The sequence below is a fragment of the Psammomys obesus genome, unplaced genomic scaffold (genome assembly GCF_907164565.1).
Source record: "Psammomys obesus unplaced genomic scaffold, mPsaObe1.curated_primary_1811, whole genome shotgun sequence".
Classification (NCBI taxonomy): Eukaryota; Metazoa; Chordata; class Mammalia; order Rodentia; family Muridae; genus Psammomys; species Psammomys obesus.
In genome coordinates, this window is record NW_026596040.1 from 15052409 (window position 1) to 15065607 (window position 13199).

Sequence of the window (13199 nt, forward strand, 5' to 3'; positions counted from 1 at the left end):
CTAGGTCTCTGGACCCCACATAAAAAGCTGGGCATGGTGGTTCCCACTGATCCTCCCAGAGCTGGAGAGGCAGAGACAAGCAGGGCCGTGGGACTTGCTGGCCAGCTGGTCTACCTGAATCGGCAAGCTCTAGGGCAATAAGTGACCCTGTCTGTGGGGAAAACAAATGTGGATGGTAGCTGAGGGGTGGTAGGCAAGTTTTTCTCCAGCCTCTCCCTGCGTGTGCATGCTCTCTAACAAAGGTAGCAACCCACTGGAACTGTATTCTCTGAGAAGAATGACAAAGGAGGAAGGGAAGGCTAGGGAGAGGTTGCTTTATTGGCTCTCAGAAGTGTTGTGTGCTAACACATCTAGCTACGTAAGTTCACCCTTCACTCTTCTAGTTCTTGGACTTGTGGGGGGTAGACATCTCTCAGATGGGCTTGTTTTCAGCACCTGTTCAGCACAGGAGAACCACTGCACCCTTAGCCATAGCCCACCCTGAACTGGACTGTTGCCCACAGGCAATGACTGCCTGTGTGGAAGTGTTAAGGCCTGGCTATTTCCGAAGAGCAAACCCACTCTGAAGACATTCCAGCCCCACAGCTAATCAGTCTCCAGTTGCCTCCATCCTACTTCACTCACTGTCTAACACACGTTGATGCTCAGGAGCCTCTCCTGAGAATCTCTTCCCCACAGAACTTCACGCTTGACTTAGCTAAAGACTAAGAAGGCATCTCCACACAAACCTCCACATTCCCTTCCCAGAGTCTGCTTCCTAGGCACTCCTGGGTCTGTATTTTCTTCCTTAAAAAGTTAATTGGTTTATTTATTTTATACCCTGATTGTAGCCCTCTCCTTCCTCTCCTCCTGGTCCCACCCTTCTTCCCTCTTCCCTCGTCCCCCTTTCTACTCCTCAGAAAAGGGAAGCCCAGACACACCAACCTACTCCAGCACATCATGTCACATCAGAACTGAGCAAGTCCTTGTGAGGCACCCCCACCAGGGGGAAATGATCGAAAAGCAGGCAACAGAATCCATGTCAGAGTCAGCCCCACTCCCCACATACTAGGAAACCCACATGAAGCCAGAGCTGCCCATCAGCTACATCTGTGTAGGAGGCCTAGGTCCAGTCTATGCATGGTCCTTGGTTGGTGCTTCAGTCTCCGCAAGCCCCTCATCTGTATTTTCTTTTGTGTATATGGGGTGTGTGTGTGTGTGTGTGTAGCTATAGTTTCATCTAAACTTCCGTGACTCACGGCCTCTACTATCCAATTGTCTCCTCAGCATCTCCTCTCCCATGCCTTGCAGGAATTTCACCCGAAGTGCGTTGTGACTAAAGCCGTTATATTCATTCCCACCAAGTTCCCCCGCAATCCCCCAATTTGACAGTGTTCACTCGTAGCCATCCACCTGCACTCTGTGGGAACTTTGACATGTCACCCTCACACTCTGTCACCAGGGTCTGTTGTGTGCCTTCCTCCTGAGTTGTCACCTCTGTTGCCGCCACCCTGGTCAGGGTTACATGTGCACCGTGAAACAGCCCATCTTTGGTGTCATCACAGCCAGAGTGAACTCTCCCATATTTGCTTATTTTACTGTTCCAGTTTATCTAACTTGTTTTATCAACAGATAGTTTGGGCTCCTAGATCAAAGTCCAGAAAGTGCTATGGGCATACAAGTCTCCAGCCAAGAGATAATGAGGGATGTTGACTAATTCTTAGCTATTCTTCCAGAAATATATTTTTGTCTCTTCAGGCATCTAAGGGCATTCCCCCGTTCTTTCTCTGGTTTTTATGTTTTCCACTCAACCCTCTCCCTTCTGTCCCTCCCCCCTTTTGATGGCCTTTAATTACTGATCTTATTGCCTCGGTTTCCTGAGTAACTAGGATTACAAGTATATACCGCCATGTACACACCCTTTCCGCTTTCTGCACAAGTACCAGTCGCATATGGTAGACAGTGATCAACGTGGATCAATAATATGCTGAAAGCAAACATCTGGTCTCCTTGAGCTCCGGTTCAAACTCTTTTTGACTTACAGTGCCCCTTTAGTTAAATAGCCAGCTCTTTAATAGGGACTACCATGAGCCCCACATAGTCTCCCGCACACACACTGAGTAATGTGATTTCAGATAGGGTCTTATGTAGCCCCAGCTGTCCAAACCTGCTATGTGGCCAAGGGTGACCTTGAACTTCTTATCCTCCTTCATTCACCTCCCAGTGCCAGGAATATAGACACGTGTCACCATTCCTAATTTTATGAGGTTTTGAGGATTGAACCTAGTAGGGCTTCGTTTATGCTAGCCAAGCACTCTCTCAAAGAGCTACATCCCCAGACCCTGTGTATTATTTAATTAGAATCCAGCTGGGCATGGTGGCACATGTCTGTAATCCCAGCACTCAGGAGGCAGAGGCAGGATGGTCTGCTGGGACCCAGCCTCAAACCCCAAATGAAGCCTAAACAAAGATATTACACTCCTCAGGCCCACAGATCTCTAGCCTTGCTAAGCTGTCCTTAGTGGCCTACAGACTCCTGGCCTTGAGTGTGTTAACTGGCCTGCCAGTACCCAGCACTTGTCCAGTCCCTAGCAGCTTCCACAGATGCTGGCAATAGCTGCCTTTCTCTCCAGCCCCAGGTGAAGCCTGGCACTTGCCCCCTCTCTTGCCACACTGGCACATTTTCAGTTCCTTTAGTGATCAGCTCCTTCCCCAGTGTAGGGCTTGTGCTGGTTCCCCTAGGCTCTCCCCTCTGCTCTCACTCATGTGTCCCTTCCAGGCTCAGATGCCAACTTCCTGGCATCCTTTCTTTCTTGCAGTCCTGAACTTTGTCATATCTAAAATGAACGTATTTTCCTATCAGAGCTCTCCGACACTGGCAGAAATCTTGACAGTGGACACTGGTGCCTTACGACTATAATGATTCAGTTAATAACAGAACTTAAAAAACTGAAGCTGTGTAAATGCCTGCAAGAATACTAGCTTTCATGTCTGTCAGCGTGTCGCAGTGGAAGGGACAGTGAGCTCTCCTGCCCTCCCACAGTCTCCCCAGTCACTACGTAGTAGATACTCAGTAAATGTTTTACAGATGGGGTAAAGTCAGACTTGATTTGGTGGATCCTGAATTTTCTCTCCCCCGCCCCCACCTCAGTGTTTTAATTACCCAGATGTGATGAGTCAATGATGTTTTTTCCTTGATCCCATTCTTCTAGGCCTTGGAGTGTATCCCTTTTTCTTAACCTTTGCCTTCACAGAATGAGGAGACTCTATAGCTCAGTCCCCAAATGTGGAAGCCGCTTGTGTATCTAGCTCTGTGATTTAGCTCTCTTCAGGCCTCCTCTGAATTGCCTCTCTTGGGTTTCTGTGAGATAGTGTGTTTGATCTACCCTGTTTCCCCAGCTGATAACTTAGTTCCCTTGTTGAGCTAGTGTTTTTCATTGGTGTGGCCAGTGAGTTCGGCCTTGAGGAGAATGTTTTCTAAAATGTCCTGCTTTCAAGGAAAACATCTATATATTGAGGGTTCTGTGGACGTGTGTGGGACCTCACGGAACAGCTGGACTTTAAATAAGATTGCTTTTGTGAAAACTTTTCATCCTACCCCCTCTCTCTCTCCAAATCATTTGCTCAGTTTCATTTAGTAAGACTGAATTACTTTATAAACACAGTGGAGGACCATTCTTAAGACAGAATAGAGAATATGTTGTTACCTGCAGTTGGGAAACCTTTTCTATTTGTTTTGCAATGTTCAAAAGAGGAAAGTAATAAAATGAGGAAGAATTGTATTCCGGTCATCCTCACATGTACCACCCAAGTGCTTCTCATTGCACTATGTTCATGCAGGATCTTATGTCTCTGATTATCATACAAACTTAGATATATAAATTTTAATTTTTTAATTGACATTATCAAACTTATAAAAATTGATTGGCCCATGAATCTGCTTCTTTCTATGTAAAGATTGTGTGTCCTTAAGGATTTAAAACATAATTGAAAAGCTTGGGCTGGATTTGCTGCTCTCCTGAGTGCTGACAGCCTCTGCCTTCTTCCCGCTCTGTATTCCTTCTGAGGATCCTGGCCAGCAAGAGCTCACCGTTGCCTGGAGACTTGTGGTTTCTCTGTGCTTTGCCCTTTCTGGATTAGTGATGAAAATGCCAACAAATGGGCTCCACCCTGACCTCTGACAACACTCCTGTTTTGACATTTTTTTATTATTAAAAGTGGCAAAGCATTTCCCTTTACTTTTAGAGTCTGTTTAAGAAGTAATGTAAAAAAAAAAAAAAAAGATTTTTTTTTAAGTCTAAAAGAAATGTCCACAAATTTCATATTGATTATACAACTTTTACCTTGAAAGATCAGATGATATGTGATTTTACATGTGAAACATAGACTATATGTAATTTGAATACAGGCATAAATTTATGTAACATGTATAGTTGGATATATATGATATATACACAAAGCACTGTGCTACCCATAAAGTGGCCTTTCCCTGTTTGAAACACAGCTAATGAGGAGAGAGAGAGAGAGAGAGAGATGAATCAAAAAGTGAAGTTTTCTGGGTCTCAGGAAGCTAGAGCTTGCAGCCTAGGTCTGTCCTTAACTAATGTGTTATGCCATGCAAGTTGCTGGGTCTTGCTGGGCTACTGTTTTGCTATTTGTAATGAAGGAGGATTGGCTTAGGTCAGTGATTCTCAGCGCTGACTTCACGTCAGGCTCTCGGGGGACTTTTAAAACTGTAGCCTTCCGAGAGACTTGTTTGATTTCTTAAAATTTTCCTCTGTAGAGCTACTGTTGAGTAGCCAGAGAATGATGTTCTAGGGACTCTCCTCCCTGAGGAGATGAGCTATGCTTCAGTTACCATGTAAAGGTGTGCTTCCTGTGTTAGATCTGTTGGTCATGTGATTCTGCAGAAAACCTCAGGTAACACACGAGCACCCCTGTACCCACACGGGATCCACCTGGTTCCCACACCTCTACTACTGTCTTTTAGAGTTGAGGATGCCATGTCGGGAAGGGGGCTTGGTTATGGCGAGGCACGCGAGTGGCCTCAGTTTACCTCCTACCGCAGTGCTGAGCCCGCAGTCAACAGCCACATCATAGCTGCAGCGTGCATAGCTTTGCCTCTTGCCACCACCAATCTTTTGTCCAATCATCTTCTTCAAAATTTTGTATACTTTTTGACAATAGCTTTCGTTCTGCTTCCTTGGCTGGCCTGGAATTTGCTATGTGGACCAGACTGGCCTAGAACTCACAGAGATCTACCTGCCTCTGCCCCCTAAGTGCTGGAATCAAAGGCAACCATCACTCAGCTTTATCTCCTTGACTCCTGAATTGACCAATAATTATGTATTTTTGGACATAGTAGTTACTTGCCTTTTGGCTAGCTCACTTTTAGACCCAAAGACTCACTAGTCAATACTTGATAAATATTGTTTACACAGTAAGTTCTTTTAGAAAGAAGCCACGAGTAGTGGCTCACATCTGAAATCCTAGTACTGGAGAGGCCAAGGCAGGCAGATCACTGTGAGTTCGAGGCCATCCTTGGCTACTGAGAGATACCCTGTCAAAAGTAAGATAACATAAAAATTAAAAGGAATAATAAACTTGTAGTATTCAGATTTCTCCCATAAAGAAACTTTTTATTTTGTAGGTTTATTTCCTTCTCTTCCACTTTACCACCCAAGGACCATCTCCCTCATTCTAATCTTGTGCCTCCCTACAACAGAAAGAATGGGGACTGTTTGCTACATCGGGCCCCGTGATAAACTCTTCACTCTCACACAGTCGCTTCCTAGAAGGAGGCTGAAAGACGAGGAGACCAGGCCCCCACAGCTCCATTGCTTTTGGGTGTCGACCTCTTTCCTAAAAGACATTGATGCATTATGAGGACTACATCGTGGGTTTGGGTGGCACAATTTTCTCCTCAGTCACAACTTTAGGAAACAGTGGAGTTAGAATCCAGGCCGTCTCAGTCAGCACTCCCTGTGGTTGTTATTTTTAGAAGTCTTGCTACTACTGTCCATATTTTACCTAAGGGGGAACAGGGCACAAAGGGTTCACCTAGGATCACCATTTTAAATGGAAGCCAGAGTCAAGATGGGAGCCTAGGCCTTCCTAATTTCAAAGCCTCAGGTTCAAGCACCACAGCTGTTGCCCCCCCCCTTCCCTTGTCCATCTTGTCAGTCATTCCTCTCAAGCCCCACCCTGAAATCTGGTGGGTTTTTATTCTATTCTGCTCAAAACCAGCCTGCGCCTGTTCCCTGGGCCTTAAATAGTTTAGAAAGTAAACTTAAGGCGCTCTGAGGTCTGTCGTTTCTCTCCCATGGTGAACACTCTTCCCTCAGTGGCCAGAATCCCACCCATGAGCCCCTCTCCGTTAACCCGCCAGGATTCTGTTTCTGGGTAGCTCTGCTCCTCTTAGCTCTTCAGCCAGCTTCATGGTGAATACCTGCCCTGTTCTGGAAAGGCCTGGTGGGAGGCCTTGGCATTCCCAACCTAATGCAGTGGAATTCATCGTTTCTGGGGGCACAGAAACCCCCTTCACCCCATATCTCTCATATCTAGAGGTCATTAAGCCGGGTGCAGCGTGGAGCCCCATATGTTTCAAGCCATAGCTGGGTGCACGTTGGATGAGTTTTTAATTTCCGATTAGCCTGATTTTTCCCCTCAAACGATCTTATTATGTTAATTTGGGGGCCAGAAAAACACAGCTTCATATGTTTGTTTATAGGGATGTTTTGAAGTACGCGTTATTGTGTTTATCCAAGGGCTAATGACACTGACCTTCTCCAACTCTCGCTGTCGCAGTGAACGTCCCTTCCACGGTAATGGAAGCCATGTGCCGACAAGACGCCCTGCAGCCCTTCAACAAAAGTAGCAAGCTCTCTCCCTCCGGGCAGCAGCGCTCCGTGGTTTTCCCACAGACTCCCTGCAGCAGGAATTTCTCCCTCTTGGATAAATCTGGGCCCATCGAGGCAGGGTTTAGCCAAATCAACGTGAAGAATCAGCGGGTCCTGGCAAGCCCAACCTCCACCAGCCAGCTGCACTCAGAGTTCAGCGACTGGCACCTCTGGAAGTGCGGCCAGTGCTTTAAGACTTTCACGCAGCGCATCCTCTTGCAGATGCACGTATGCACGCAGAACCCCGACAGGTGAGCTGCGCCTCCGTTGTTTGAGAAGCCCGCACAGACAGGTGGGTGACGCCCCCCCCCCCCCGCCCCCCGCCCCCGGAGGCCTCGCTATCGGCGCTCGCTAGCCAAACGGTTAACGTCCGGGTTTAAAAGGGAGCCCAAAGAGAAGGAACGTTTGTGAATCTCAGGGGTGGAAAATGTGGTCAGGATAATCAGAATCCCCTCTGTCTTCCAAAGATAATATAGCTGGCTGCCGGGCCGCTGTCACAGCCATTTCAGAGTTCACCTCCAGTGTGCCGTGAGTATGAACTTAATTAAGTACTAAGAGGTAATGAATTGGAATTTTTTGCTTAGTACTATTTTTCTTCGGAGCATGCAAACCCATAAATCCTACAAACCTGTCAAAAGGAAATACCCACTCGGCTAGTGATGTGGAGGAAAACAGATGTCACTTATTCAATAAACTAATATCCACACAGAAGAAAAATGTTGACTAGATACCTCAGAGTCAAAGTTGGTTTGAAAGTTTGTCAATACGGAATTTTATGGCCATGAACTGAGGATGAAATTTAGCTGAACAAGTGAATTAAAATTTCAGGTACTCTGACGAGTGGACCAGTAGATATAATGGAACTATTATTTATGAATCAAAACTGGTTTATTTGACAGTCTTGAGAGCTGGGAGCGCAAAAGACAAAGATCAAATTAATTCAATAAGGAGGCTGCCTGTGTTTTTATCTCTCCTTCACATCCTATGAGAATGTGATTAAAACCAAAACGTGCAAGAATAGCCTAGAAAAAGTTCACTTTGAACATAAAAGTAAAATAATAATAATAATAATAATAATAATAATAATAATAATGAATTTTTAGAGCTAGGATCGGACATTTTGAAAGCAGGATTCCTGAACTGTTTTCTTAATTTTGCCACTGATTAGCCTTGATGGAGCCAGACACAGGACTCTCAGCTTATACTATATGCTCTCAGCTCTCCTCTCTCGGCTCTGCAGCATACAGCAGAGGGCTGAAGAAATCCATGAGGGGTTTGGGGGGAGGTGCAATAGAAGGAGTGGGTATATTCTAATCTTAGTTTCAGGATCTTTATACACATTTGCATCTGTACACATTTTTTTTTTAATTCGAGTCATTCTAGAAACTGCTTGCTTAGCCTCCAGCGTTACTGGAACTAATCAATACGGAAACATTTACTTTAGCGCTAAGGCAGCTGTGTCTAGGTGTGCAAACGCAGACTTTGCTATGGAGATGAAATATAGATGTTGGAATGTGCCACCTCCCCCGAGGAAAGCCTTTTCTTAAGTTTGCAGGCACATATATAGCCCCGTGATGTCTTTCTTAGCTTACACATCATTTTAAGACACATTTAAAATCTTATAAAAAAATTAGTTCAAGTATATCGGTATATTATTTGCAAAAGACTATTACCACACTAATTGTGCACAGTGAAATTAAAAACAGGTCAAAGTTTCTGGGTCTTTGAGTGTCATGATTTCATGCTCAATGTCACAAAAGCAATGAAGATATTTTGTGATAAGTAGACACTAAAGCAGCCTGTTCTGTCTGACCCGAGTTATACTCAGAAAGTCATGTGTGATGGTTTAAGTCTCTTTACAAGTACACTAGCACCACAACTTAATACATCTATGAAAACTCTCTGGACAATTCACTTACATGCCCAAAACATCTCCAGGGGAGATTGTTAAGGTCAGTGACGATTGCAAGCAAATTTAGTGTGTTTTGTAAATCCCCAGGTGCTATGTGCTAGATTCTGTTCCTGTGACTTGGCACCCAGGGGTGGCAGGGGGATGCCTTTTTAGGGGACGTAAAGTAATAAGTGAACATAAGATCTAGGAGAACAACTAGAGTGAGACTGTATCACTGAGGAAGTGGCCCCCTGATTCTTCCCCGAGCTTTGTTGGTGAAGACACCAGAAGTGGTTGGCATCATTAGTTACTAAGGTAAAGAATCAGGACTTGAAGAAAGCCACTCTTTAAGGGCGATGTCATACAGCACAATGCTCTTGTTAACAACAGGGAGACACTGGAATTACATCATCAATCTGAGATGACTTTTAAGGAGGAAATAGAGTGAGTCACTTTGATCTATTAATTTTATTCTAGATGAATAATTTGTTTTTACCCTGTAGGACTCGAACAGCTCTTTTTGAGATGGGCTCTTTATAGCAGAACATTTGGAGATACTCTTCAACATTCCTAGCCACACACGGAAACACTAAATAGAAGAAATGTCCAGGACTCCACAAATGTGGTATGGGCATCACATTTGCTCCTGATGGTTGCTAAATTTGGAAGCTTACCTGTTAGGTGTGTGGAGGCACACCTCTGCTAAATATGCATATATTCTTCGGTAACTAGCTTTAGTTGGTATTTGTCTTTGATGGTTTGTGTTGACTTACCCATAGCCAGATGTCCCTCACTCCTGTGTAGAACCCTTACAAATATAAAAACCCATGCTCAAATTCCTTACATAAAATGGTGTGGAATTGCAGATAAGCCATTCAGACACTCCTGCAGGCTTTAAATTATCTTGAAACCACTTCTAAAATACCCCAAACAGTTGTAAATACCATGTAAATAATTTTTATTCTGTATTGTTTAGGACTACTGGCAAGAAAAGTCTACACACTCTTCATATAGGCATGTCACTATTTATTTTTTTAGTAGTTTTTTTTTTTTTTTAATCTCTAATTGGTTGAATCTGTTGATTAGAGACCTTACTGTAAGGAGGGCCAACCGAACAGTAAAATCGTTTAACAGAAACCATTTCCCTTCTCCTGGAAAACTCTTAGGAAAATCTCACTAGGAAAAGAGACCAGAGGACAAAGTCGGAAGGTAAACAGGTCCAAATTTGGAACAGGCCCTTGAATTGAATGTCCAAGAGATTTTTCAGTCTACAGCGTATTTGGCTACGAAATGTCAGACATTTGAATTTTCATCAAAGAGAATATATGTTCTCTGTGATTCTTTTCATGTGGGGTACCACCCAACAGTAGATCTGTGGATACCCAGTGCTGCTGACGTCATTTTTCATCTCTGACTTGCACACAGTAAACGCAGGAGGAAAGTGGAAAATAGGAATCACAACAAAAGATAAACAGATCCGTGAAGGTCCAAGAACCATGGATTGCTCTCTCTCTCTCTCTCTCTCTCTCTTTCTGTTGATATGAATCCAACAGATCCCTGCATCTTGTTCCTTTTCTTAGGCTGCAAACTCCACCCCACCTCTGCTACCCTGTACCCCTGGGTGATCCAAAGGGAAGAAGTTGTTGGGATGGTGACCAACTAAGAGTCTATTTATAGAGTTTGTAAGCTTTCGAGTTCCTATATAAACTTATGGCCTGAGCCAGGGCAACTTGACTTAACTTTTGCTGAGACCATGAGGTAGAAATCCCCTTACTCTTCTGTGTTTCTGCTGCAGAAACATTCAGTAGGGGTCAGGAAGAAGGAAGAGAGGGAGGCAGGGAGTTCCAGGAATGGGTGAGCAAAGCTTTTGATCACAGTTGATTATTTTCTGATTGTTCTCATTTTCACAGAAAATGTCTTTATAACATGTATTTTTTACTTTAAATCACTTTTCTTTCTCCTTCCCCCACCACCCTTTTTTTTTTTTTTTTTAAATCTTTCTTTTGGTTATTTGTGCCACATTCGAGAAAGTCTGGGCACACACACCATCAGCTGTTCATAATTGTGCTTCAGTATCATTGATTATAATTGAGAAGGATGGGGGAAATGAGTTTCAAAGGCTCTGTCTGGTGGGAGAAGCCTGGGGGTCACTCCTCTAGTGTCTCAGGAGGTATCATGTTCTTGAAACCTGCCCACTGCCAGGCAAGTGCAAAGGTTATCTTCTTTCTCCCTTTCAGGGTTCGGCATACACTTTGGTTGAACACTTCTAACACTTTCCCTGCTCTTCGTACGTAGAGGTAGCCTCTTTCTCCACACAGCTGTCAGGGACTTAAATAGGGCCCTTCTGAAGTCTTGCAATATTTGTGCTTGGGCTGTCTGTCATGGAACAAGGAGAAAACGTGCACGTTTATCCTGGAGGCTTTTCATGCTATAAAAGAAAAAAAAATCAAAGGACGATTAATAATTTTAAACCAAACCACACTTAATTTATTAAATGTTTCATCCTTTCCCTATGTACACCAAACCAATTACAGACTCAAAGCAAATGGATTGCACATTGTACTGGCGTAATCTTTGGCAGAGTGGCTACCAGTGACAGAGAATGTCAGGAGACGAGCAGAGTAGTCTCTCGCGGTTTTCTTTCTGCTTAGAAATCTACAGGCGCTGATTCACGCTAAGTAAATCCATCCACACTTTGTCTACTCCTCAGTTATTTTGTAAATGTGTACATAGCACTTTCTAATTTTTTACAAAGCTCGAGTTTTCCCATATTGGAACGACCACATGAAGCTATTTCAATCTCAGCTAGCGGAAATCATGCAAAGTAACATTTCAGTGTCTCATCTCAAAAACAATCACTTTTCAAATGCTCGGCTGCTCCTCCTAGCTAGCGGCTCTGTATCAAGCAGCTTTAGATAGTCTCCACTGTTGACTTCCCTGCCTTAGATTCCAAGCAGCCATCCAGCCCCACAACTCTGCACTGTGAGATGCTATTTGTTTTTTGTTTTTTGGTTTTGTTTTTGTCTTTTCTGAGAAAGGGCTTCTCTTTGTACCCCTGGCTGTCCTGAACTCACTTTGTAGACCAGGCAGGCCCGAGACTCAAAGAGATCCTCCTGACTCTGCCTCCCTGAGTGCTAGGATTACAGTTGGGCACCACTGCGCCCGGCTGAGATGCTATTCTTTGGGATTTGCTTTGAAAACGATGGGAGGCTATAGGCACATGATGAGTTAGGAGAACCAAGTGCTTTTGAAATATGCCTTCCATATGTGCTGATTTAAGATCCTGGACCCAGTGGAGCACAACACCCACGAATGTCTGTCGACATGTGTGTTTCTGGTATGACACATCAAACAGAGATTCGGTTTTAGAGTTAAGATAGGTTCTGTCCAAAAGTTTGATAACTTTAACCTTATCTTCTTGCCAGACTTTAGAAAATCAATGGGGGTGCTGGGGTTTGGGCAATAAAGTACTTGCCATGCAAGCATGAGGAACTGAATCCCATCATTAGCACCTATGTAAGAAGCTGGACATGGAGCACACACCAATATCTTGGTGCCAGTGAGGCAAAGACTAGAGGATTCTTGGAGCTCACTGACGAGCCAGCCTCGTTAGATCAGTGAGTCTTAGGTACAAGGGAGAGGCTGGATCAAAGAAGAAAAGACCAATGGCCCTTGGGGAACAATACCTGTGGTTGGCCTCACATGCACACACATACACACAACCCCCTCTCAAAACTGAAGGGAAATGTTGGTAATGGCAGCTCCCTCTGTGCTCTGAATTTCTGCTGTGACTTGAGAGATGGGAAGCGCTTTAGAAATATGCACCCACACTCTACACTCCCGTGGCCAGTTGTCCCAAAAGAAATGGTAATCTGCCAAGACACTTTCTAGGCAGCCTTACTCCTTGTTTCTGTTTTTAATGCATTCCTATATCTGTGTTCAAGTCCTTAACTACAATCAGCTTTAAAATGGCTTTTTGATCATTTTCTCCCTTTCCTCCACCTTGTTCAGATGGGAACTGAACAAGGGTCTTGCTCCTGCTAAGGGAGTACCCTATCATTCTCAGCTATTTTCACTGGTTTTTAAAGGTGGTGTTTCACTAAGTTGACCAGGCTGGTCTTGAACTTGCTCTGTAGCAGAGGCAGATCTTGAATTTACAATCTTCCTGTATTAGTCCCCCAGTATTTATGGGCCTATAATGTCAGATCTGGCCTCTTTTACTCACTTTCAAAAGGAAGCTCTGAAAATAGAAGAGCATAAAGCTTGAAAGAACATCACTACATACCTTCTGCGGATTTTTTTTTTGTTTCGTTTTGTTTTCTTTGGATATCCTGGAACTCACTATGAAGAACAGATTGGCCTGGAACTCACAGTGATCTCCCTGCCTCTCTCAAGTGAAGGTGTGTGCCACCATTCCCGGATCTTCTGTT

At 44.2% G+C, this 13199-nt stretch overlaps 1 protein-coding gene across 1 annotated transcript in view; it reads left to right on the top strand.

Moving 5' to 3' along the window:
* The window catches only part of Prdm6 (PR/SET domain 6), a 102251-nt gene that overhangs the window by 78462 nt on the left and 10590 nt on the right, over positions 1–13199 (top strand). Inside the window, exon 8 of the mRNA XM_055622831.1 lies at positions 6787–7129. Within this exon, the coding sequence (XP_055478806.1) occupies positions 6787–7129 (343 nt within the window). The remainder of the gene's footprint in view (positions 1–6786; positions 7130–13199) is intronic.